The 23,806-nt window shown below is 41.3% G+C and overlaps 1 protein-coding gene across 1 annotated transcript in view; it reads left to right on the plus strand.

The window, feature by feature from the left end:
- Positions 1-132: 132 nt before the first annotated feature.
- LIN9 (lin-9 DREAM MuvB core complex component) overlaps positions 133-23,806 on the plus strand; it is a 66,758-nt gene continuing 43,084 nt past the window's right edge. Inside the window, exons 1-6 of the mRNA XM_032393937.1 lie at positions 133-211; positions 7,009-7,041; positions 9,321-9,415; positions 10,922-11,026; positions 21,419-21,552; positions 22,864-22,989. Coding sequence (XP_032249828.1) covers positions 133-211; positions 7,009-7,041; positions 9,321-9,415; positions 10,922-11,026; positions 21,419-21,552; positions 22,864-22,989 — 572 coding nt within the window. The remainder of the gene's footprint in view (positions 212-7,008; positions 7,042-9,320; positions 9,416-10,921; positions 11,027-21,418; positions 21,553-22,863; positions 22,990-23,806) is intronic.

Genomic DNA, 23,806 nt, shown 5'->3' on the forward strand with positions numbered 1-23,806 from the left:
CGGCCGCACCCCTCCCCGGCGGCCGCGGGCGGAGCCGGCCCGCCTCAGCCGGCCGCGGCGGGAGCGGAGCCGCGCCGCGGGCAGCGAGCTCCGCATTCGAACCTCCCTCGCAAAGACAGTCTCCGCCCCACAATGCACCGCGGCGGGCAGCCTTTGAAAAAGCGGCGCGGCTCGTTCAAGATGGCGGAGCTCGACCAGTTGCCTGACGAGAGTGAGTAGCACCTCAAAGCGCCCCCCGCCTGCCGCCGGCCGCCCGCCCCCGGGCTGCGCCGGCCGGGACGGGCAGCCGTGCTCTCTGCCGGGCGAGGGGGCCGGCTGCCAGCCCCGCCGCGCTCCCACGGTGCTCCCACTCCGGGGTTGCCGCCGCGTCGCCGCCTTTGTTATGGTGTCTGTGTGTTGGTTTCTGGGGTGGTGTGAGCGCCGGGGCCGGAAACCGAAAGCCCGGGGGCCCGGCGCGCGCCCGGCGGAGGCGGGGGCCGCTGTCCCGGCCCGACTCGGGCCCCCGGCCGGGTGGGGGAGGAGCGGCCCCGGGACCGCGGGGGCCGTCCGCGCCGCCTGCCCCGCTCGCCCGGCGCCGAGGGACGCCCGGCGGGGTTATGTAACCCGCCCGGCCGGGGCCGCGCGGGGCGGGGGCCGGGGAGGGGCTGCCTGGGCCCGGCGTAGCGTCCTGTCGCGGCTCCTGCCTCTGCAGGCGCTCGGGATCCCCGCTGTCCTCCCCCCACCCCCCTCCGGTGTGTCCACCCCTGGAAGTGTTTCCGTGTCAAAGGGCTGGCCCCTTCTCCTGGGACCACAGGTGGCTGTGGACCTTTCCGGGGGGATCCAGGCTGGGCGCCCCAGTGTGCAGGTAGCCCCCAGCCCGCAGACTTCCTGGTGTGCGTTGGTGCCTTCAGAATCATGGGGGTACCTTTCTGCATGGCTGAGAGCATCGCAGCATGCACACACGGTGCCCTGCCTGACACCCACCCCTGCGATCGCCTGCCTTGACGGTGTTTGCTCACCCTGCCGCCTCTGACCTGCACACTCACCCGTGTTTAGTAAGTGCAAGCACCAGTTCCGTAGTTTAAGCACGACAGGGCGGAATTTTGTAATTTACAGTGTTGTATGAAGTATGGAAGAAGGCAGGTATTTGAGTTAATTACAGAAGGGTCCTGATCCACACTCACTATTCGGTTTATGTGTGCCTATCGTTTGTGAGAGTCTTAGTGTAACAAAAACAAAAGTCTCAATCACCGCGAAATCCAACTGTGCAAGCTGGAGGCAAATAGACACTCTTAAAATGAGAGCTACATACAGCCAACTCTGTTTTCTTTGTGGGGTCATGTATCCTTAATGTGTTACAAAGTGAAGAGTTCAAGTTACCAAACTGGTGAAAAGAGTTTGTGTTTTAAATTTGTTCTAGACCAGAGCGAGGTTCCAGTAGAATTTTCTGGTTGATGGAAATACTCGATTTTGTAATGTCCAGGAGGGTAGCCACGAGGCACGCGGGGCTATGGAACTCTCCAGATGTGGCTAGAGTGACGGAGGAACAGAATTTTAAATTTTATTTTCATTAGTTGAAATTTACGGGGTCACAGGTGGCTAGTGGCTACGGCATTGGACTGGGCACATCCTTGGACCATCCATGAGTTTTGTTGTTTCTTGTTTGGAGAACACAGTTGTGATTTCAGATGCCCCCAAATAAGGGTGGGCCTACTAAACACAACATGCTTGTCATCTGAAAATCTGTGCTATCTTTAGAATTAAGATGTTTTATCGCAGCTTAGAAGTCACACCCACTAGACCTGTTATTTTGATTACTGTGGTCATTCTGTTGAGATGACAGGCGTTTTAAGTGGCTTTCTTTTAACTGTCATTTGGAATATTTGCTTGTCATCGTTAAACATTTATTGAGGACTTACTTTGGTTCTTTGTAGAGACTTGGGACTCACAGTAGGGTGCAAATTCCAGCTACACTCTCAAACTATATAACTGACATTTATATTACTTTGTGACATTTCTGGTCCATTGGGGTGTATATGGGCATACACCTGTGTTTGTGTGGTGTAGGTCTTGTTTAGCTAGACCACAACTTGTTGAAAGCAGGAATTGCCTTACTTCGTTGGTCACACAGAGCTACATATCGGGTATATATAAAAACTTGATTTATATGGAATCGAAGGTAGGATAAGAAGCATTCCTTATGAACCTGGAGCAGAGTCTTGGAAAGGAAAAGTGATTTCAGTTTGATACTGGAAATAGCTGCATGTTCCTCTGCCAATTTTAGTCAAAGGGGCTAGCTCATGCATTAGCCAATAGCCGGTATAACATTATCAATGATAAAAGTTACCATCTGAGTACTTACTGTGAACCAGATGCTGTGCAAAGCGTATGATACGCATTTGCTCACTGAGTGCTCATTTCAGTCAACTAAGTACTCTTACAAGCTGGATTGTGTGTATGAGGAATCGGAGGCTCTCTTCTGCCCAGGCCTTTCCTCTGACTCCCAGACTCAGTATCCCTTGCCTGTTTCACATCTCCTCTTAGATGCCTCAGCGGCCCCTCGGACTTCACGGGTTCAAGACCTACGTCATAATCCAGGGGTTCCTGTCTTAATGAACGGCTCCACTGTGCGTTCATTGAAACCTGAAGGCTAGCTTTGGCCCTTCCCTGTCTTCCATTGTCCCATATTGAAGCCTTTACTACATCTTGTAACTTTTACCTGCTCCATGTCTCGATCTGCCTACTTCTCACCATCTCCTGCCCCAGCCAGGGTGACGCTCCTGTGCACCAGTCACCATTAACCCACGGCCCGCCCCCACCCCCCAGCCTACATTCGGCCTGAGCCGTCCTTCCAGAATGTGTACATGTCATCCTGCTGCTTGGAACAGTTTAGTAGCCACAAGAGCCTTTGGACTCTGGCCACACTCCACCTCTCCGGCTTCAGTTTGTACCACTCTCATCCTGTCCCTTTGGGCTAAATTTGGCCTTTTTCATTCCCTGTACTCCCCAGGCTTTCTTCTTTTTTTTTTTTTTTGCAAGGCCTTTGCACATGCTGCTCTCATTCTCTGGAGTGCGCTTCCTTCCCCTCGCTTGCAGTTGACAGCTACTTACCCTTCAGATCCCATTTTAAGCTTCTTTAGAAAGTTATTTTCTGTCCGTGACAAAGATTACATCTTCTTATTAAATCTTTTCCTACCACCATGGAACTCCTTGGTGGCACCTGTCACAGTTGCAGCTTTACATTTGTTCACGTGATTGGCTAGAAGCCTCCTGGAGAAGGTACCATTTCTGTTTTGCTTCATGCTTGCATTTCTTGTTCCATGCATAACACCTGGCTCGCTTCTCTGACCCTTTTCCATGGCCCTCTCCGTTTGCTAGCTACTCCCTAAGCACAGTGCCCTTTCTCCCTGTTCCTTGAATGTTCTAACTGTTCTATCTCAGGTTTTTTTTTTTTTACCTGTTAATTCTTCTGCCCAGACTCGTTGCTTTGACCTCCTGCTCCCTCAAGACTAGTCCTTTTTAGATGTTACCTCCTCAGAGAAGCCTTCCCTCACTCCCCTGTGTAAAATAACCACTGCCCCCACTGAGATCCCCTCATTTGTTTCCTTTATGACAACTGCTACGCATCATTGTCATTTCATGTACTTGTTTCTTGTGTGTCTCCTCCCACTGGAGTGTAAACGCTCAGAGAGCAGAGGCCTTTGTCTCTCTTGGCCTTCAGGTAATCCCAGCCCCTAGAATAGTGCAGTGGCAGGCGTTCAGTGGAGACTTTGTTGTTGTTGATTGATCAAAGTAATGGTAGCAATAAGCATGATCTAAAAGTTAGCCATGTGCTATGTGTACTGTTCTCGAAGCACTTTAACATATGGTAACTTGTCTAATCCCCATTTTACAGACGAAGAATCAGCAGCACAGAGAAGTGAAGTAAATTTCTTTCTTTCTTTTTTTTTTTTTTTAAATGTTTTATTTATTTATTCATGAGAGTCAGAGAGAGAGAGAGAGGCAGAGGCAGAGGGAGAAGCAGGCTCCCCGCTGAGCAGGGAGCCCGATGCGGAACTCGATCCCAGGACCCTGGGATCATGACCTGAGCCGAAGGCAGACGCTTAACCATCCGAGCCACCCAGGCGCCCGTGAAGTAAATTTCTTAAGTAACTCAGCAAAAAGTGGCCGAACAGGGATTCAAACACAGCTAGTCTCCATGTGTGCTTTTGACCGCTATGCTATACAGCCTCTCAGAGAAAGGGTTAAAAGTGGTGGGTCAAAATCCCCAGGACAGAGTCTGGCCTTCATGGAGCAGGAATGGAGATCCTTGCGGCTCACACCTCTTCCTTCAGATCTCTGCTCAAATATCACCTTCAGAGAAACTACTCATGAGCACCTCTTAGAAAAATAGTCTTCCCTCTCCCAGCCCCGGCCTACATTCCTGTTATCCTGCTTTATCCGCCCCCCCCCGCCCCCGCCCCGCGCCCCATAATCACTTGATGTGTGCATTTGTTTGTCTCCCTTCCCTAGAATGTAAACTCCATGGGTGTGGGCACTTTGGCTCTTTGCATGCTGTTGTCTCCCCCGTGCCTACAGCAGGGACTGGGGGTGCGGTCGGCACTCCACATATTCACTGGATGAGTGGATGCTACCACTTTTTCTAAAGTGAGCCGTATTTCTCTGGTAACTACGTGGCCATGTGCCCTGTCCACTAGCTGCTTCCCAGTTGTGTTCTATGTGAGGCCTTTTAGCTAGACTTTATGGCCTCTCTCCCCCACTTCACCCCCACAGTTCTACTTCCACTGGTCATTAAACCACTGTGCCATTTGGAGGCCGGTCAGATGTCCTGTTACCCAGTCTCCCACATCTATGCAAGAGTAGAGTGAGAGCAAGGGTGGCTTTGGTGTTGATGGCTTGTCTGTTCTATAAGCGTCTCGTCCTGCCCTGCAGAGGAAAAGTCAGCTGAAGTTTAGGGATCGGAATGGCATAAAAATATTTCATAGCCAGAACCGCAGTACATTTTCGTTTCTCCTTTAAAGTCTGTTGTCCATTTGTAGGAGTTGTAAATCATGGCTGCTTTTGTTGAACACCAAGGAGAACTAATATGTCTTCTCTGATTTTTTACCTGGTTCATATTCTTCTTTCTTACTTTATCTCCTGGAATCATCATTTATTTATATTTGTGTTTTTATGAAATGCCATGATGGATTGGCTCCTTAGAGTTATTTGCACACATTTTGAACTTGCCATTTAAAAATTTGTCTTTTCTCAGTGCAGGTAAATGACCAGCCTTTCAGATAACAACTACTGCCTGATCTTAGATTATACTCTGTCAAACATAAATGGATGTCACAGTAACTGAGATGAGAACTAGCTGGTTCTAAAATAAAGCAAATTACTTACTTACTTTATTTATTTATTTATTTTAAAGATTTTATTTATTTATTTGACACAGAGAGACACAGCAAGAGAGGGAACACAAGCATGGGGAGTGGGAGAGGGAGAAGCAGGCTTCCCGAGGAGCAGGGAGCCCGACTTGGGGCCTGATCCTAGGACGCTGGGATATGACCTGAGCCAAAGACAGACGCTTAACGACTGAGCCACCCAGGTGCCCCTAAAATAAAGCAACTTTAAAAAATGAGGAATGATACGTAATAATTTGACTATAATAAAAGAAAAAAGTGTTCTAAACTGTTTGGTTTTTTTTCTAAGTTAAAGAGGGAGATTTCACTCAGGTAGAAATCTGTGAATAATTTCTATTTTGAAGCGTAGAAAGGATTTTTTTTTTCTGTTAATTTTTGTTGTTGTTGAGCTATAATTGACATTTAACATTGTATTCGTTTTAGGTGTACAGCATAATGATTTGATGTGTGTGAAATGATTGCCTCACCTGGGTTAGTTAACACCCATCACCACACATGGTTACAATTTTTTTTTCTATGGTGAGCACTTTTTTAAGATCTACTTTCTTAGCACCTTTCATGTATACAATACGGTATTGTTAACTGTGGTCTCTGTGCTCCGTGGCACATCTCCGGGATTTATTTATCTTGTAACTGGAAGTTTGTACCTTTTCACTGCTTTTACCCATTTTGTCCACGGCCCCAGCCTCCACCTCTGGCAACACCAGTCCATTCTCTGTATCTAGGAGTTCAGGTTTTGGGTTTTTGTTTTTGTCTTTGTTTTAAGATGCCACATGTAAATGAGAGACATCATCCTTTATTATTTTTCAAATGACTTGGGCTTCTTTGCAATATACATTTTCAATTCTGAGATTTTCAATTTAGTGCTCTCCCTGTCTCATAAAAATCTATTTTCCTGTATTTTCTCCTGCTTCCCCTCACCCCTAGATCCCATCCTTTATTCACACCAGAGCCTGTAGCCCAGTGTGTCTTCAGAGTGCACCTGAGGGCTACCTGCAATGGAACCCCCGAGGACCTTTATTAATAATACAGCTTCTGCATGCGTGAGGTGCTTCCTGGTTATTCTAATATACACTAAGGCTTGTTTTAGGCAGTGAATCCCTCCATCGGTATGCTAGCCCCTCTAGCTCTTCTGAACTCCCTTTTCCAGCTTGGGTCTTGAAGGGTTGCACACATCTGCATTCTAGACTTTCCGAGGCACTTTGTTGCCTGATACCCACAGCGCCCCTGGATGATTTTCACTTTCTCTTCTCTCTGCTCTATTACTGCTTCCGACCTTTGCTTCAGTAAACATCAGTCCCTGTCTCTTTTCCTTCTCCAGCACCCGAATACTTCTGGATGTGGATGCAAAATCTCTCTGTGCCTACTCTCCCCCTTCCCTCTCTTGGAGAGGCCTCTGGTTCTCGCTTCAACAGGACTCCCAGGTCTCTCTCTCCAGCTCTTCCTTACCTTATGGGACCTCTGGCCGATAGCTTGAACGGCCCTCTGGTTATCTCTGATTGCACATCCCACCGTCACTTCAGCCTCAGCACCACTAAAACCAGACAGGTCACTCTCACCTGGTAGCCAAGTTCTTTTTTTCTCACATTGATTATGAAATAATATTGATTTGTTTTAATTGCAGGCTCTTCAGCAAAAGCCCTTGTCAGTTTAAAAGGTAAGATCATAGCACGATTCTGTAGGTATGGCATAAGCTAGAAATTTAATTCATTAAATTGATTTGGGTATAGTCTTTTCTGTCTAAGTTAGGATTCAGTATAGCTTTTAAGTATTGGTTTTCACTGATGATAATTTTAAATTCATGGGCTGTTTTAGGAGAATTGGTCCTTGGTTGTTGGAAATTAAGAAAATTTTTCCCCGAGAATTATTATTATTATTTTTTTTTTTTTTTTAAGATTTTATTTATTTGACACAGAGAGAGACAGCGAGAGAGGGAACACAAGCAGGGGGAGTGGGAGAGGGAGAAGCAGGCTTCCTGCTGAGCAGGGAGCCCGATGCGGGGCTCGATCCCAGGACCCTGGGATCATGACCTGAGCCAAAGGCAGACGCTTAACGACTGAGCCACCCAGGCGCCCCTCCCCGAGAATTATTGATTACAGAACTTTTAAAAAAATTTTTTAAGTAAGCTCTTTGCCCAGTGTGGGGCTTGAACTCTTCACCTGGAGATCAAGAGTCGCACGCTCCACCAACTGAGCCAGCCAGGTGCCCCAAGAACTTTTTGTTTTTTTTTTTTAAGATTTTAAGTAATCGCCACACTGAATGTGGGGCTTGAACTCACCACCCTGAGATCAAGAGTCACACGCTTCCCATGAGCCAGCCAGGTGCCCCAAACCCCAGGAACTTTTTAATTTTTTTAAAGATTTTATTTATCTGTCAGAGAGAGAGAGTACCAGCGGGGAGAGCAGCAGGCAGAGCAGGCAGAGGGAGAAGCAGGCTCCCCGCTGAGCAAGGACCCCGATGTGGGACTCGATCCCAGGGCCCTGGGATCATGACCTGAGCCGAAGGCAGATGCTTCACTGACTGAGCCACCCAGGTGTCCCCCTCCAGGAACTTTTTAACTAAACATTGCAGACATCTTACTAGAGTGAAAGCATTTATTGAACAGCTGTGCTCAGCTGTATTTTTGCTTAAGAGTTTATATTTTTAGCGGGCACCTGGGTGGCTCAGTCAGTTAAGGGGCTGGCTCTTGACCTCAGCTCAGGTCTTAACCTCAGGGTCCTGAGTTTGAGCCCCGCATTGGGTTTCATGCTGGGTGTGGATCCTACTTTAAAAAAAAAAAAAAAAAGAGTTTACATTTTTGGGAATTCTGCTTTCTAAGTAATAATGCAAGTCTCTTGATATAAAAGAATGACAGTACTTTTCTTTTCCTGAGAACAGGGTTATACATATTCCTTGATCTTGCTCTTTCTTTCTGCAAGTACATTAGACCAAGCCTCTTACTGTAGTTTGTTTTGATTTTTTGCTTGAGCAGGGTTCTGCTAAGTAAGTAAGTCTGGAACCAAGCTATGCTCAAAAGTTCACTAGTACTTTTAGTTTTTAAAGCTACTGTGTTGTGCTTTGGATTGGTGATTTACCAAATCAAGTCCTGGCTTAAGAACACTTACCTTCCAGGACTACCCTAATTTATTTGCCTAGCAGGATCAACCCTGGTCCACCTCTTTTCTTTTGTACTTAAAACGTGCATCTGAAAACGTATTCCATTATTCTTTTCCTCCCAATATAAAAACTCTTTTTTTTAAAAAAAGACTTACACAAGTGATATATTTCTTACAGAAAAAAATTAGGAAATGCTGATGAGCAGCTAGAAGAAATGAAAATAACTATCTTGTGTGTATTCATCCCAGCTTTCTATGTCTTTCTCTACATAAACATACCCTTTTTATAAAAATTAAACTCACCGTTCTGTATTTTTATAATATGTCTAATCAATTACTTGATTGGATTTTTTCTGGTTGCATACAACTCTGAAGATATTTCTTTGAATCAAGGAAAACAGAAACCCCCACACATTTTATTTTTGTATATCCACAGCTTCACTTATTGAAGCAGGAAACATTTAGAAATATACTCTAAATTCAAGGTTAGAAGCTTTTTCCATTTTTCCACTGCACTGTTTTCAATCAGATTGTACTTAAGCTCCTTAGCAAATTAGAATAAAGGAATTGCTAAAAACACAGAGAAAGAAACCACACATATTTTAATATGAGAATTTAATACTTTCACGATGCAGTGCCTTGTCAAATTATGTAGAGTTTGACCAAAAAAAATACAGAAGAGATTTTTCATTTGTAATAAACCAAAATTACTGTGGCCAGTATATTTTTTCCATATTCGTAAATATTTCAGATATATTGCTATAAATAAAAAGACAATGTTCATTGTATAAAATCCTTTGAACTAAACTTAAATCTTACTAGTAATAATTACTTATTACAGAGGGAAGTTTATCTAACACATGGAATGAAAAATACAGCTCTTTACAAAAAACACCTGTTTGGAAAGGCCGGAATACGGGCTCCGCTGTGGAGATGGTAAGGAATTAGTTTTTCTTACTCTTTAGAATACGATAGCTAAATTGTTTGTATGATTGTCACGTGCGCAGCTCTTACAGGACAGTAAGAGTTTCCCAAGGTTCTCCCCAACTACAAGCATTTGAGTCTTTTAAGTGTCACTGAGTGTAGTATACGATCATACTTAGTCTGTAGCCTTTGATAATCTGGTCACCAATAAGCATTTGTTAAGTAATTGCAGTTTCTTTAAATAGACAGGATAAAAAAAACTCTAACAACCCCAAATCATGCTTTATTTAGAATATAAAAAATTTCATATGGTTCTGGTCCCTGCAAAAAGATATATAAATAAGTGGTAAGATAATAAAATCTTGTATAGGTCAAGGGTAAGTACATGTAGGGTAGAAGGGTAGAAGGGACTTCTTTCAGGGCTGTGGAGTATTAAGACCCTTGGTTGGTTTAATTTCAAGGGTCAGTACCTCTAGCCTTGACCCGGTTGGATGCTGCCCATATGTTGTTAGCCTTGTGTACCTACCTCCCTTCCAGCTGGGCATGCAAGTCTGTCTGCAGTGATGGAGAAGGATTTGAAACAGGATGTTGGTAGGATTGGGATATTATTATTATTATTATTTTTTTTTTTTTTTTTAAAGATTTTATTTATTTGACACAGAGAGAGAGACAGCGAGAGAGGGAACACAAGCAGGGGGAGTGGGAGAGGGAGAAGCAGGCTCTCCGCCGAGCAGGGAGCCCGATATGGGGCTCGATCCCAGGACCCTGGGATCATGACCTGAGCCGAAGGCAGACGCTTAACGACTGAGCCACCCAGGCGCCCCTGGGATATTATTTCTGTTGTTCTTCTGCCTGAATGAGGCCTCTGAACCTAGGGTGGACTGTAAACTTGTTCATATTACAGACCCTTTAGTGAACAGTGTCCTTTGGGTACTTCAACAAAAGTTAGTTCTGGTTCTGCAGCCTAGTTTAGGCTACAGTCACTTACCAAATACCTGTGACAGGTGTCTTGTACTTTTATTCACAGATAGAAATTCAGTTAACAATTTTTGACAGGGCATCTGGTGCATTATTATACATTGAGATTGACTCTCTAGAGTGATCTAGTAACTTTGTCCAGCCCAGCCCCATGTGGCCAACACAGCATGTGATACACCCAAGTACTATTAATCCAAGCACTAACATAATGAGAACTGGAATTTCCAGAACTTGTTTTCCTCTCGTCACCATTCAAGGATGCTAAGGATACTTGGGTTCCAGTTTTAATCATCAGCTAGGTGTTTCATTTAGTCATCAGCTAGATGTTTTGATTGTAAACAAATTGCATAAATATGTACTACTTTGTAAATCTAAGATTCTTTGTATTCGACGTGTGGTGTACTTTGTATTACCCACCCTTATCCTTCCAGGCTGCTGATAGTCCAGCGTTAGCTGTGTCTCCCAAGTATAGAATTGTATTTTGGAATAAAAATGGGAAGTGTTCAGTCTTTTTATTAACTAAACAAATTTCTACCATAGCCTTTCAGAAATTCAAAACGAAGTCGACTCTTTTCTGATGAAGATGACAGACAGATAAATACAAGGTCACCCAAAAGAAACCAGAGAGTTGCAATGGTCCCACAGGTATGTGTGTCGCCAGCATTTTGTTCCATGTGAAAGGAAGTGAAAAATTGCTCAGCATAATAAGGTTTATTTTTTATTTTTTATTTATTTATTTATTTTTTTAAAGATTTTATTTATTTATCTGACAGAGAGAGAGAGAGAACAAGTAGGCAGAGAGACAGGCAGAGGGAGAGGGAGAAGCAGGCTCCCCGCCAAGCAGGGAGCCCGATGCGGGGCTCGATCCCAGGACCCTGGGATCATGACCTGAGCCGAAGGCAGCCGCTTAACCGGCTGAGCCACCCAGGTGCCCCTATTTTTTATTTTTCTGTTACATTTTGAGTAACAAGTTCTTTTTCTTGAGTCAGTGCTCCAACTCAGCTCCTATATTAGTTACCTAGAAAGGCCATTATTTTATTGATGGACTTTTTCCGGGAGTAGAAAGCCGGTCCTCAGTCTTACAAATGCACACTTTTAAGCACGGAGAGGAGAGTGGACTTTAAGCAGATGGATTTGGCAATAGGGAATCAGTTTGGAGTTTTGCATGGAAATGAGACAGGGGGAAAACATTTTACTTTATCACTGAGGAAAGTGTGTTGAAGACTTCTTATCCAAAAGAAGAAACTATATAGCATGAAGTCATACCTTCTTTTTCATTTTTGGCATTTTTTTTCAGTAAAAGATTCATTTATTTGATTTCCTCTCATTAGTTTTTTAACTTTTTTTTAAATTGAAGTATAATTAACAGACAGGGTTATGTTAGTTTCAGTTGTATGGTACAATGATTGAACAATTCTCAGTGCTCATCATGATAAGTGCACTTTTTTTTTTTAAGATTTATGTATTCATTTGAGAGAGAGAGAGAGAGAGCAGGGTGGGTAGGGACAGAGGAAGAGGGAGAATCTCAAGCAGACTCTGAGCTTAGCATGGAGCCCAACACGGGGGATATGGGATATGAGATCACGACCTGAGCTGAAACCAAGAGTTGGACTCTTAACTTAGTGTGCCACCCAGGCGCCCCATGATAAGTGTACTCTTAATTCCCTTCACCTATTTCACCTATTCCCCCACCCACCTTCCTGGTGAACACCTCTGTGTTCAAGAGTCTGGGTTTTTTTGGTCTATTTTTTTTTCTTTGTTTTGTTTCTTAACATCCATGTATGAGTGAAATCATATGGTATTTTTCTGACTAATTTCATTTAGCGTTATATTCTGTGCCATTACAAATGGCAAGATTTCATTCTTTTTTATGGCTGAATAATATTCCATTGTATATATACGCCACATCTTCTTTATCCATTCATCTATGGATGGACACTTGGGCTGCTTCCATATCTTGTCTGTTGTAAATAATGTTGCAGTGAACATAGGTATCTATCTTTTCGAATTAGTGTTTTTGTTTTCTTTGGGTAAATACCCAGTAGTAGGAATTTATTTATTTGTCAGAGAGAGAGAGCATGCAAGCAGGGGGAGCGGCAGGCAGAGGGAGAAGCAGAATCCCCGCTGAGCAGGGAGCTCAATGCGGGGCTCGATCCCAGGACCCTGGGATCATGACCTGAGCTGAAGGCAGACGCTTAACTGACTGAGCCACCCAGGAGCGCCTCCCCTCCAACTATTTATTAGGAAAATTTTCAAACCTACAGAAAACTTGTCTCTATGACTGTGAAACCATCCTGCCCCATCTCTGTCCATTCTCCTTCCCCCACGCACGTCGTTCCTTCTAGAGCTAGTTTACAAAGTGCTTTCTACTTCTGAGCCATATGGAGCAGATATAAATAAGACAAACATGATATGAGACTCCTTCAAATATGTGAAAAGTTTTTATATCCTATGAGTTTTCTCTTTTCTTCTTTTAATATACCTATTTCTTTCCATTTTTCATTTATGCAACATGGCTTGTTCTGTTCCCCTTCTAGTCTCAATCTGTTGGATTCTCTGGGTTTCTTTAAGGAGCCCTGTCCGGAGCTGACTAATTGTAAAAACAACTTTTACTGAGTACTTAGTGTGTGCCAGATTCTGTTTTAAGCACTGTGTATACATGGCTTTGATTTGGTCTTCAGCAACCCTGATGACCTAGGCTACGGTCCTATTTCCCGTTTTTCAGCTGAAGAAGCAGACACAGGGAAGTATCCTGCTCGCAATCCAAAGCTAGCAAGTGAAGGCTGACACACAAATGACCTGCAGCCTGTCTCTGGGGCCTCCTTTTTTCTGTTGTCCTAACAGCTTTATTTTTATTTATTTATTTTTTAAGATTTATTTATTATAGAGCATGTGGGGGGTGGGGAGAGGCAGAGGGAGAGGGGAAGCAGACACCCCGCTGAGCATGGAGCCTGTTGCGGGGCCTCCATCTCACAACCCTGAGATCATGACCCCAGCCGAAAGCAAGAGACACCCAACTGATTGAGCCACCCAGGCATCCCCTAACAGCTTTATTGAGATATGATTCACATGCCATACGATTCAACTATTTAAAGCGTACCATTCAGTGGTTTTAATATATGTACAGACTTGTGCAACCAATTTTAGGACATCTTCATCACCCCAAAAGAAACCCTGTACCAGTGACTCTCTGTTTTCCGTCTGTTGAAGAAACCCCTAAAGTGTGATTACTACAACAAGGATATTTACATTTAAACTTTGGAAGATACTACTATATATTCATAGAAGGGGATCTTTAACACAGTTATATAGCCAATGAGCCACTAATACCCTATTTAAATAAAATCTGGGTCAGTAACTCAATAGAAAGAAAAATAGCACTTTTTTCTGATAATAATATTTTATAATAATTTGGTTGTTATTTATGCTACACAACTCCCAGCATACAAACTTTTTTTTTTTTTTTTTACATTAAAAAGTTAATTTTTTAAAGTAGCATGTGCTGTCCTGAATTGGATTCTGGGACAGAAAAAGCACGTTAATGGAACAACTGAAGAAATGCACATAAAGTCTGTAATTTAGTTAATGGTATTGTACCAGTGTTGGTTTCTTAGTTTTGACAAACCATGGTTTTTTAAGATGTTTGCATTAGGGAAAGCTGGGTGAAGGGCATATGGGAACTCAGTACTATCTTTGCAACTTTACTATAAATTTAAAATTTTTCCAAAGTTAAAGGCTTTTAATAAAAAAATAAAAAGTTAATTTTTACCTCTACCAATTCTCCACATCTACCTCCCTCATTAACTGGTAACTACTGGAATTAGTTTGATTAGCCTTTTAGATCTTTATAGACCTTTCTTAAAATTTTATATGTGTATTCATAGAAATCATTCTGTAATTCAGTTTTTCATTTAAAAGTCTGGTTTTGAGATTTGGCCATTCTGATTGATTCAGATCGATGACAGATAGACAGACTTCAATATCTTGTTTCTTTTTACTGTTATATATTATTCAGCCTTATGGTACTGTAGTTTATACATTCTTCTACTTATGGGCATTTAAGTGGTGTCTAAGTTTTTACTATTACAGACAATGCTGTAGTGAACACCCCAAGCATGTTTATATAAATTTGCAAGTGTTTTTCTAGGACAAATGCCTGAAGTGTGGAATTGCTGGATCATAGGATATACACATTTAAACATTTTAAATTATTCTCCAAGGACATTGTACTGGTCCATATTTTCTTCCTTTTTTTTTTTAAAGATTTTGTTTATTTATTTGTCAGAGAGAGGGAACACAAGCAGGGAAAGCGTCAGGCAGAGGGAGAAGCAGGCTCCCTGCTAAGCGTGGAGCCCGATTCAGGACTTGATCCCAGGATCCTGGGATCATCACCTGAGCTAAAGGCAGACGACTAACCGACTGAGCCACCCAGGCATCCCTGGTCCAAATTTTCTACCAGCATTACATCATAGTGCCTGTTTTCCCAAATGCTTGCCAGCTCAGTATATAAACAAACATCTAGATTGTTGCCAATCTGATAATAGCATCACGCTGGTTCTGGGTGGCATTTCATCTATGAGTGACGTCGAGGTACTTTTCATGTATGTTTAAAAACGATTTCTTTCCTGTAAACTGTTTGTCTTTTTTTCTTATTTTCTGTTAGATTCTTGGTCATTTTCTTATTCATTTGTAAGAATTTTATAATATTCTATAATTAAGAATATTAGCCCTTTGACTACTTAAATTGGTTGTTATTTTTTTCAGTTTGTAGTTTGTCTTTTGACTTTATTTCTGTATTTTTACTATGTAGGATTGAAAAGAAATTAAGGGTCAGATAAAACTGTCTTTCCTTTTATGACTTCTTGGGTTTATACTTACTCAGAGAGATCTTCCCTAGTCTAAAATTTATACTTTTTGAATTCACTCAAATTTATTTCTTAATACTTAAATTTTCAATCCATACTGAATTTATTCTGGAATAAGGACTGAGGTAATACTGCAACCTTGTGTCTCCCCCACCCCCCGAAGACTATTTAGTTGTCCTGATAACATTGAGTGAGTAATGCTTTTTTTTTTTTTTAAGATTTTATTTATTTATTTGACAGACAGAGAGAGATCACAAGTAGGCAGACAGGCAGGCAGAGGGAGAGGGAGAAGCAGGCTCCCTGCTGAGCACAGAGCCCGATGTGGGGCTCGATCCCAGGACCCTGGGATCATGACCTGAGCCGAAGGCAGATGCTTAACCATCTGAGCCACCCAGGCGTCCCGAGTAATCCATCTTTTATACATTGATTTAAAATGCTGCCTGTATCACAAGCTAAATTCCTGTGCATATTTGGGGTTATTTCTAGACTTTCTATCTATCTATGTCTAATATGTCTCTGTATGTGCTAGTGTCAAATTGTTTTAACATGGCTTTATACAATGTTTTAATGTCTGGTAAGACATTATTACATATCCTTTTTTTAGGTTTTCCTAAGTATTCTTGCACATTTATTTTTCCGTGGGTACTTTAGAATCAACTTGACTAGGAAAAAAATGCTGTTGGGATTTTTCTTGGCATTGCACTAATATTATGAATAAATTTATGCTATGTGACATGTTTGTAGCATTGAGACTCTCTATCCAAGAACTGGTTTTAGTTCCACTTATTCAAGCCTCAGTGTCCCTCTGCAGACTTTAAAATATTTTCCCATGTTGATCTTGAACATTTGTTAAGTGTATTCCTGGGTATTTAATACTTTTGTGCTTGTCACTTTTGCTTTCATAAATAAACAGGATATTTCTTCTGTTTTATTGTCTGTAACTAGTTCCCACTTATACAGAGAAAAGTAGTGATTTTTTGGGCGCCTGGGTGGCTCATTTGGTTAAGCGACTGCCTTTGGCTCAGGTCATGATCCTGGAGTCTCGGGATCGAGTCCCACATCAGGCTCCCTGCTCAGCAGGGAGTCTTCTTCTCCTCTGACCCTCCTCCCTCTCATGCTCTCTGTCTCTCATCCTCTCTCTCGCAAATAAATAAAATCTTAAAAAAAAAAAAAATTAAAAGTAGTGATTTTTTAAGATACTGATTTTTGTATGTTAACTTTGTATTTGCCCACTTTATTAAATTCTGTACTATTTTAAATGGTTATAGTTGTTCTCTTGAGTTTTCGAGGACAGTCATATCACCTTCAAATAATGGTTTTGTTTCCTCCTTTACAGTTTTTATTCCTCTTATTGGATAATTCCATCAAAACGACGTTAAAAAATTGTGGTGATAGTCAACATCTTGGTCACATTCTTCACTTTAATGACAATGTTTTTAGTATTTTAACATTGAATATGATAATGACTTGGATTAGAATGAGGAGAAATAAATTTTACAGGTTAAGAAAGTATCCATCTAGGGGCGCCTGGGTGGCTCAGTCATTAAGTGTCTGCCTTTGGCTCAGGTCATGATCCCAGGGTTCTGGGATCGAGCCCCACATTGGGCTCCCTGCTCAGCAGGAAGCCTGCTTCTCCCTCTCGCACTCTCCCTGCTTGTGTTCCTGCTCTCGCTCTCTCTCTCTGTGAAATAAATAAATTTCAAAACTCTTTTAAAAAAAAAGAAAAGAAAAGAAAGTATCCATCTATTTTTGTTTTCTTGGTCAGTAGAGCTAAAGGTCCATCAGTTGATATTTGCAAAGAACTTTTGGGGGTGCCTGGGTGGCTCAGTCAGTTAAGCATCTGCCTTCAGCTCAGGTCATGATCCCAGGATCCTGGGATCAAGCCCCGTGTCAGGCTCCCTGCTCAGCGGGGCGTCTGCTTCTCCCTCTCCCTTTGCCCCTCCCCCTCCCCCTGCTCTCTCTCGTGCACTCTCGCTCTCTCAAATGAATAAAATCTTTTAAAAAAAGAACTTTTGGTTTCATCATTTTGTCTCTCATTTTTCTGTTTCACTTATTTCTGCTTTAATTTTTATTTTCTTCTTTCTGCTTGCTTTGGGTTTTCTTTGCTCTTCTTTTTCTAGCTTAAGGTGGAGGAATAGGTTATTTATTTGAGATCTTTGTCCTTTCCTAATATAGGCATTTACCTTATAAATTAACCCCTCTCCTGCCTCCCCTGCCCCAAACACTGCTTTAACTGTATCATTTAACTTTTGGTATATTGTGTACTTTCGGTCATTCTGTCTAATTCTATTGAGAGTTTTTGTTAATGAATATTGAATTTTATCCAGTATCTTTAGCACCAGTAGAGGTGACCACATGATTTTTATTCATTAATAATGACAGACTATATTAATAGTTTTTTTTTTTTTTAAGATTTTATTTATTTATTTGACAGAGAGAGAGCACAAGCAGGGGGAGCGCAGGCAGAGGGAGAGGGAGAAGCAGACTCCCCGCCAGAGCAGGGAGCCCGATACGGAGCTCGATCCCAGGACCCTGGGATCATGACCTGAGCCGAAGGCAGACACTTAACGACTGAGCCACCCAGGCGCCCCTATATTAATAGTTTTCTAATACTGGACCACCCTTGCATTCTTGACACACATTCCACTTGATTGGGTGGTATTCTTTTAATGGTCCGATGATGTTTATCTGGTACCTTTTTTTTTTTTTTAAAGATTTTATTTACTTATTTGAGGGAGAGAGGGAGAGAGTGTACACGAGAGGAGGTAGGGTCAGAGGGAGAAATAGACTCCCCACTGAGCAGGGAGCCTGATGTGGGACTTGATCCCAGGACTCCAGGATCATGACCTGAGCCGAACGCAGATGCTTAACTGACTGAGCCCCACAGGTGCCCTGGTACCTTTTTTTTAAGCTTTTAAAAAATTGAGATAATATTGACATATAACATTATATAAGTTTCAGGTGCACAACCTAATGATTTGATATTTGTGTACATGGTGAAATGATCACCACATTAAGTATATAGTTAGCATCTGTCACCACAGTTACAAATTTTTTTTCTTGTGATAAGAACTTTTAAAATCTATTCTGAAAAAAATAAAAAATAAAATCTAGGGGCGCCTGGGTGGCTCAGTCGGTTAAGCGGCTGCCTTCGGCTCGGGTCGTGATCCCAGGGTCCTGGGATCGAGCCCCGCATCGGGCTCCCTGCTCGGCGGAGAGCCTGCTTCTCCCTCTCCCTCTGTCTGCAGCTCTGCCTACTTGTGCTCTCTCTCTCTGTTAAATAAATAAATAAAAATCTTTTAAAAAAAGAATTCTTTAAAAAAAACAAAATAAAATCTATTCTGTTAGCAACTTTTAAATATGCAATACAATATATACTATAGTCACCATGCTGTACATTACGTCCCCACGACATACTGATTTTATAACTGTAAGTCTGTACCTTTTGACCCCTTTCAACCCATTTTACTCCCCCCTTCCCAGCAACCACCAGTCTGCTCTGTTTGTGTATGCTTTTTTTTTTTTTGGTCTGTTTTGTTTTTCAGAGGAGTTTTTTTAGATTTCACATTTAGGTGAGATCATTTGGTGTTTGACTTTCTCTGACTTATTTCACTTACCATAATGCCCTCAAGGCCTATCCATGTTATCACAAATGGCAAGATTTCATTCTTTTTTTATAGCTGAATGATATTCCTGTGTGTGTGTGTGTGTGTGTGTGTGTGTATGAATGTATATATATGTATATATACACCACGTTTTCTTTATCCATTTGTCCATTGATGAACACTTAGGTTGCTTCCATGTCTTGGCTATTATAAATTATACTTCAGTGAACTTTGGGGTGCAGATATCTTTTCAAGTTAGTGTTTTTGTTTGCTTCAGATAAATACCCAGCAGTGGAATTATTGAATTATAAGGTAGTTCTGTTTTAAAAATTTTTTTGAAAAACCTCCATACTGTTGTCCACAGTGGCTGCACCAATTTACATGCCCACCAGTAGTGCATAGGGCTCCCTTTTTTCCACATTTTCACCAACACTTGTTATTTCTTATCTTTTTGATTCTAGTCATTCTAAAAGGTATGAGGTGATAATCCTATTGTGAATTTGCATTTCCCTGATTATGAGTGATGTTGAGCACCTTTTCATGCACCTGTTGGCCATCTATCTGTAGGTCTTTGGGAAGATGTCTCTTCAGATCCTCTGCCCATTTTTTAATTGGGTTGGTTTTTTTGCCATTCAGTTGCATGAGTTTTTATATATTTTGGGTATTAACTCTTTATCAAATATACAGTTTGCAAATATTTTCACCTATTCTGTAGATTGCCTTTTCATTTTGTTGATTTCCTTTGCTGTGCAGAAGGATTTTAGTTTGATGTAGCCCCACTTGTTAATTGTTTCTCTCTTTTTTTGATGCCTTTGCTTTTGGTGTCAAATTCAAAAACATCATCACCAAGACCAGTGTCTAGGAGCTTACCACTTACATTTTTTCCTAGGAATTTTATGGTTTCAGGTCTTACATTCGAGTCTTTAATCTATTTTTTTAAATTTATTCTTTTATTACGTTTTTTTAGAGAGGGGGAGGAGCAGAGGGAGAGAGAGAATCTTGTCTTAAGCAGGCTCTGTGCCCAGCATGGAGCCCGATGTAGCACTCGATGTCAACGCCCTGAGATCATGATCTGAGCCAGAATCAAGAGTTGGATGCTTAAGTGACTCATCCACCCAGGGGCCCCAAGTCTTTAATCTATTTTGAGCTAGTTTTCATGTATGGTGTAAGATAGTGGTCCAGTTCATTCTTTTGTATGTGACTGTCCAGTTTTCCCAACACCATTTTTTTTTTAAATGCTGAGATTTTTTTTTTTAATTTTATTTATTTGAGAGAGAGAGTGAGAGAGAGAGAGCACAAGAAGGGGGGAGGGTCAGAGGGAGAAGCAGACTCCCCACTGAGCAGGGAGCCCGATGCGGGACTCAATCCCGGTACTCCGGGATCATGACCTGAGCGAAGGCAGTCGCTTAACCGACTGAGCCACTCAGGCACCCAACACCATTTTTTGAAGAGACTGTCCTTTCTCCATTGTATATTCTTGCCTCCTTTGTTGTAAATTAATTGACCATATATGCATGCATTTATTTCTGGGCTCTCTATTCTGTTTTATTGACCTGTGTATCTGTTTTTATGCCAATATGATACTATTTTGATTACTATAGTTTATAATATAGTTTGAAATTAGGGAGCTTGATGCCTCCAGCTTTGTTCTTCTTTCTCAACATTCTTTGGCTATTCAGGATCTTTTGTGATTCCATACAAATTTTAGGATTGTTCTACTTCTGTGAAAAATGCCACTGGAATTTTCATAGGGATTGCATTGAATTTTAGATTGTTTTAGATAGTATGGATATTTTTAACAGTATTAATTCTTACAATCCATGAGCACGGAGAATCTTTCCAAGCATTTTCTAAAATTCATGCAGCGGGGCCTGGGTGTGAGGTTCAGTCGGTTAAGTGTCTGACTTCAGCTCAGATCACAACCTCGGGGTCCTGGGATTGAGCCTCTTGTTGGACTCCTTGCTCAGCAGGAAGTCTGCTCCTCCCTCTCCCTCTGCCCCCACCCCCACTCATAGGCGCTCTCGCTCTCTTTCAAACAAACAAAATCTTTAAAAAATAAAAAATAAAATTCATGCAAATGAGTGTTTTTTTGAGATTTTCTTTTATTATACTTTGGTAGATTTTATCTGCTTATGCTGTCTTTATAAAAATAATTGTGAAGCTCTTTTTTTCATTGAATTAAAACATTTTAATAGCATTGGTGCTGTGATTGATACAGAATTCACTGGTGAAACCTCCTGGGCCTAGTGCTTGTTTGCTTGCATTTTCTCTCTCTCTCTCTCACAGTTTTCTTCCTACATACCTAAATTGAAATTGTACCTCAGTACAAACATGGAGGCAAATGTTTTCACTTTCCTTGTCAGAATATCTTATGAAACTGGAGACTTTAACTTCGTAAGAAATAATCAGAATGTTTATTTTGTTAAATAATGACAAAAAAATTTTGTGGTATTGAATCTTTTTGAGTACTTAACCATAATCTACCTTTTTACAAATTTATTCGATGTTATAGATGTTCATTTTTGCATGATGGACCTGTAACTAATCTCTATTTTTTTATTGTATAGAAATTTACGGCAACAATGTCTACACCAGATAAGAAAGCCTCACAGAAGATTGGTTTTCGATTACGTAACCTACTCAAGCTTCCCAAAGCACATAAATGGTGCATATACGAATGGTTCTACTCAAATATAGATAAGTATGTATCATGGCTTACATTGCGGATATCACTTGAGCCAGAAATTTAAGTTTTTCAAACATTATAAGCTATTTTCTTTTCTGTAGGTCTGTTTTGATTCTTTTTTTTCCTGATTTCTTTTTTCTGTTCTTCATTCTACTTTGATCCATTTCCATTCCTCATAGTTTGCTTTTCCCCTTCCTCCTTTCAGAAGTGGTTATACATTTTTGTGAAAACTCAAATGAAAGTATAATCTGTATTATAATTTACAAAGACCGTGGAGTGGAGATGCCCTAGAACAAAGCTCCCTTATTTGTAATAAACGAGACATGTTTTTCTCTTTTATTTTTTTTAAGATTTTTATTTATTTATTTTAGAGATGGCATGAGCGGGGAGAGAGGGAGAGGGAGAAGTAGACTCCCCGCTGAGCAGGGAGCCCGATGCCGGGACCCTGGGATCATGACCTAACGCTCTAGAGTCTTCCAATTTTCTTTTTTCTTTTTTTAAGATTTTATTTATTTATTTGACAGAGAGAGAGATAGCGAGAGCAGGAACACAAGCAGGGGGAGTGGGAGAGGGGGAAGCAGCCTTCCCGCTGAGCAGGGGCCCCGACGCAGGGCTCGATCCCAGGACCCTGAGATCATGATCTGAGCCGAAGGCAGCCGCTTAACTGGCTGAGCCACCCAGGTGCCCCGAGTCTTCCAGTTTTCTAAAACTGATTTAATCTGAGGGCGCCTGGGTAGCTCAGTTGGTTAAGCGACTGCCTTCGGCTCAGGTCATGATCCTGGAGTCCCTGGATCGGGTCCCGCATAGGGCTCCCTGCTTGTCAGGGAGTCTGCGTCGCCCTCTGACCCTCCCCCCTCTCATGTGCTCTCTCTCTCATTCTCTCTCTCTCAAATAAATAAATAAATAAAATCTTTAAAAATAAAAAAATAAAAATAAATAAAACTGATTTAATCTGAAAGAGGACTCCTTGGTGTTGGGACAAAGATACATTGTAGCTAACATTGTTCATCCTCACTGGATACAATGACAGTGCTAGGATATACTAGGATATACTCATACATGAGATTTAACAAAAATCAGTGTCTCCTTGAATCTCTAGCACAGACAATATTTCTTGAGTAACTTATACACATTGGTTGTTTCACAAATGCTACTCTTAGTTTTAGCACTTTGAATTTGTGCCTCTTTTGTATATGTTCTGGGTAGAAGTGAAAGAACATTTGATGATTAGTATAATGTTGAAAATTGGAAAGCATATTTTGAAATTTATGCCTCTAAAGTAACTCATTGTGTCTTAACCATTAAAATACCATTTCTGTTTTACAGACCACTTTTTGAAGGCGATAATGACTTCTGTGTATGTCTGAAGGAATCCTTTCCTAATTTAAAAACAAGAAAGTTAACAAGAGTAGAATGGGGAAAAATCAGGCGACTTATGGGAAAACCACGGAGGTAAAAATAATATTTTTATTTAAAATAAAATCAGTAAGTTAATTGTATAATTACCACATTGATTCTTTTTCATCTTCACAAAGACTAGTCCTGAAAGATAACTTTTCAGAATAATTATATGTTAAATATATCCAGTTAACTAGCGTTAATGTAGGTCCTTTTTATACCTATGCATCTTACAATTAAATGTACAGTTCCATTTTTGTTCAAATTACAGGCTTTGCATATAATTTTCTTACATTATCTATGCCCCACTATGTTCCAAAAAATATTTAAGAATGCACTAGAAAATATAGCTGATCCTTTAACAACATGGGGGTTAGGGACACCAACCCTGCACAAAAATCTACATATAACTTTTGACACCCCCAAAACCTAACTACTAGTAGTTTACTATTGACTGGAAGCCTTACTGATAACAGAAACCGTCAATAACACATATTTTGTATGTCATGTGTATTATATACTGTGTTCTTACAATAAAGTAAGCTAGAGAATAGAAAATGGTATTGAGAAAATCATAAGGAATGGAAGATATGTTTACAGTACCGTACTGCATTTGTCAAAAAAAAAAAAAACATACAAGTGGATGTGGGCGGTCATATCCATGTTTTTCAGGAATCAGCTGTATTTAATGAAGCTCTCAGGATATCCCTACATTGTTATTATCTTTTTAAAAGCCGTTTATTACTGCAAAAGCCTTCTTAGAAGTGCGTATTTTACTTTATATAAAAACGGGATAAGGGGGTAGGCGAAATGGGTGAAGGGCATCAAAAGGTACAAACTTGCATTTATAAAGTAAGTCCTGGTATGTTGC

The sequence above is a fragment of the Phoca vitulina genome, unplaced genomic scaffold (genome assembly GCF_004348235.1).
Source record: "Phoca vitulina isolate PV1807 unplaced genomic scaffold, GSC_HSeal_1.0 scaffold78, whole genome shotgun sequence".
Classification (NCBI taxonomy): Eukaryota; Metazoa; Chordata; class Mammalia; order Carnivora; family Phocidae; genus Phoca; species Phoca vitulina.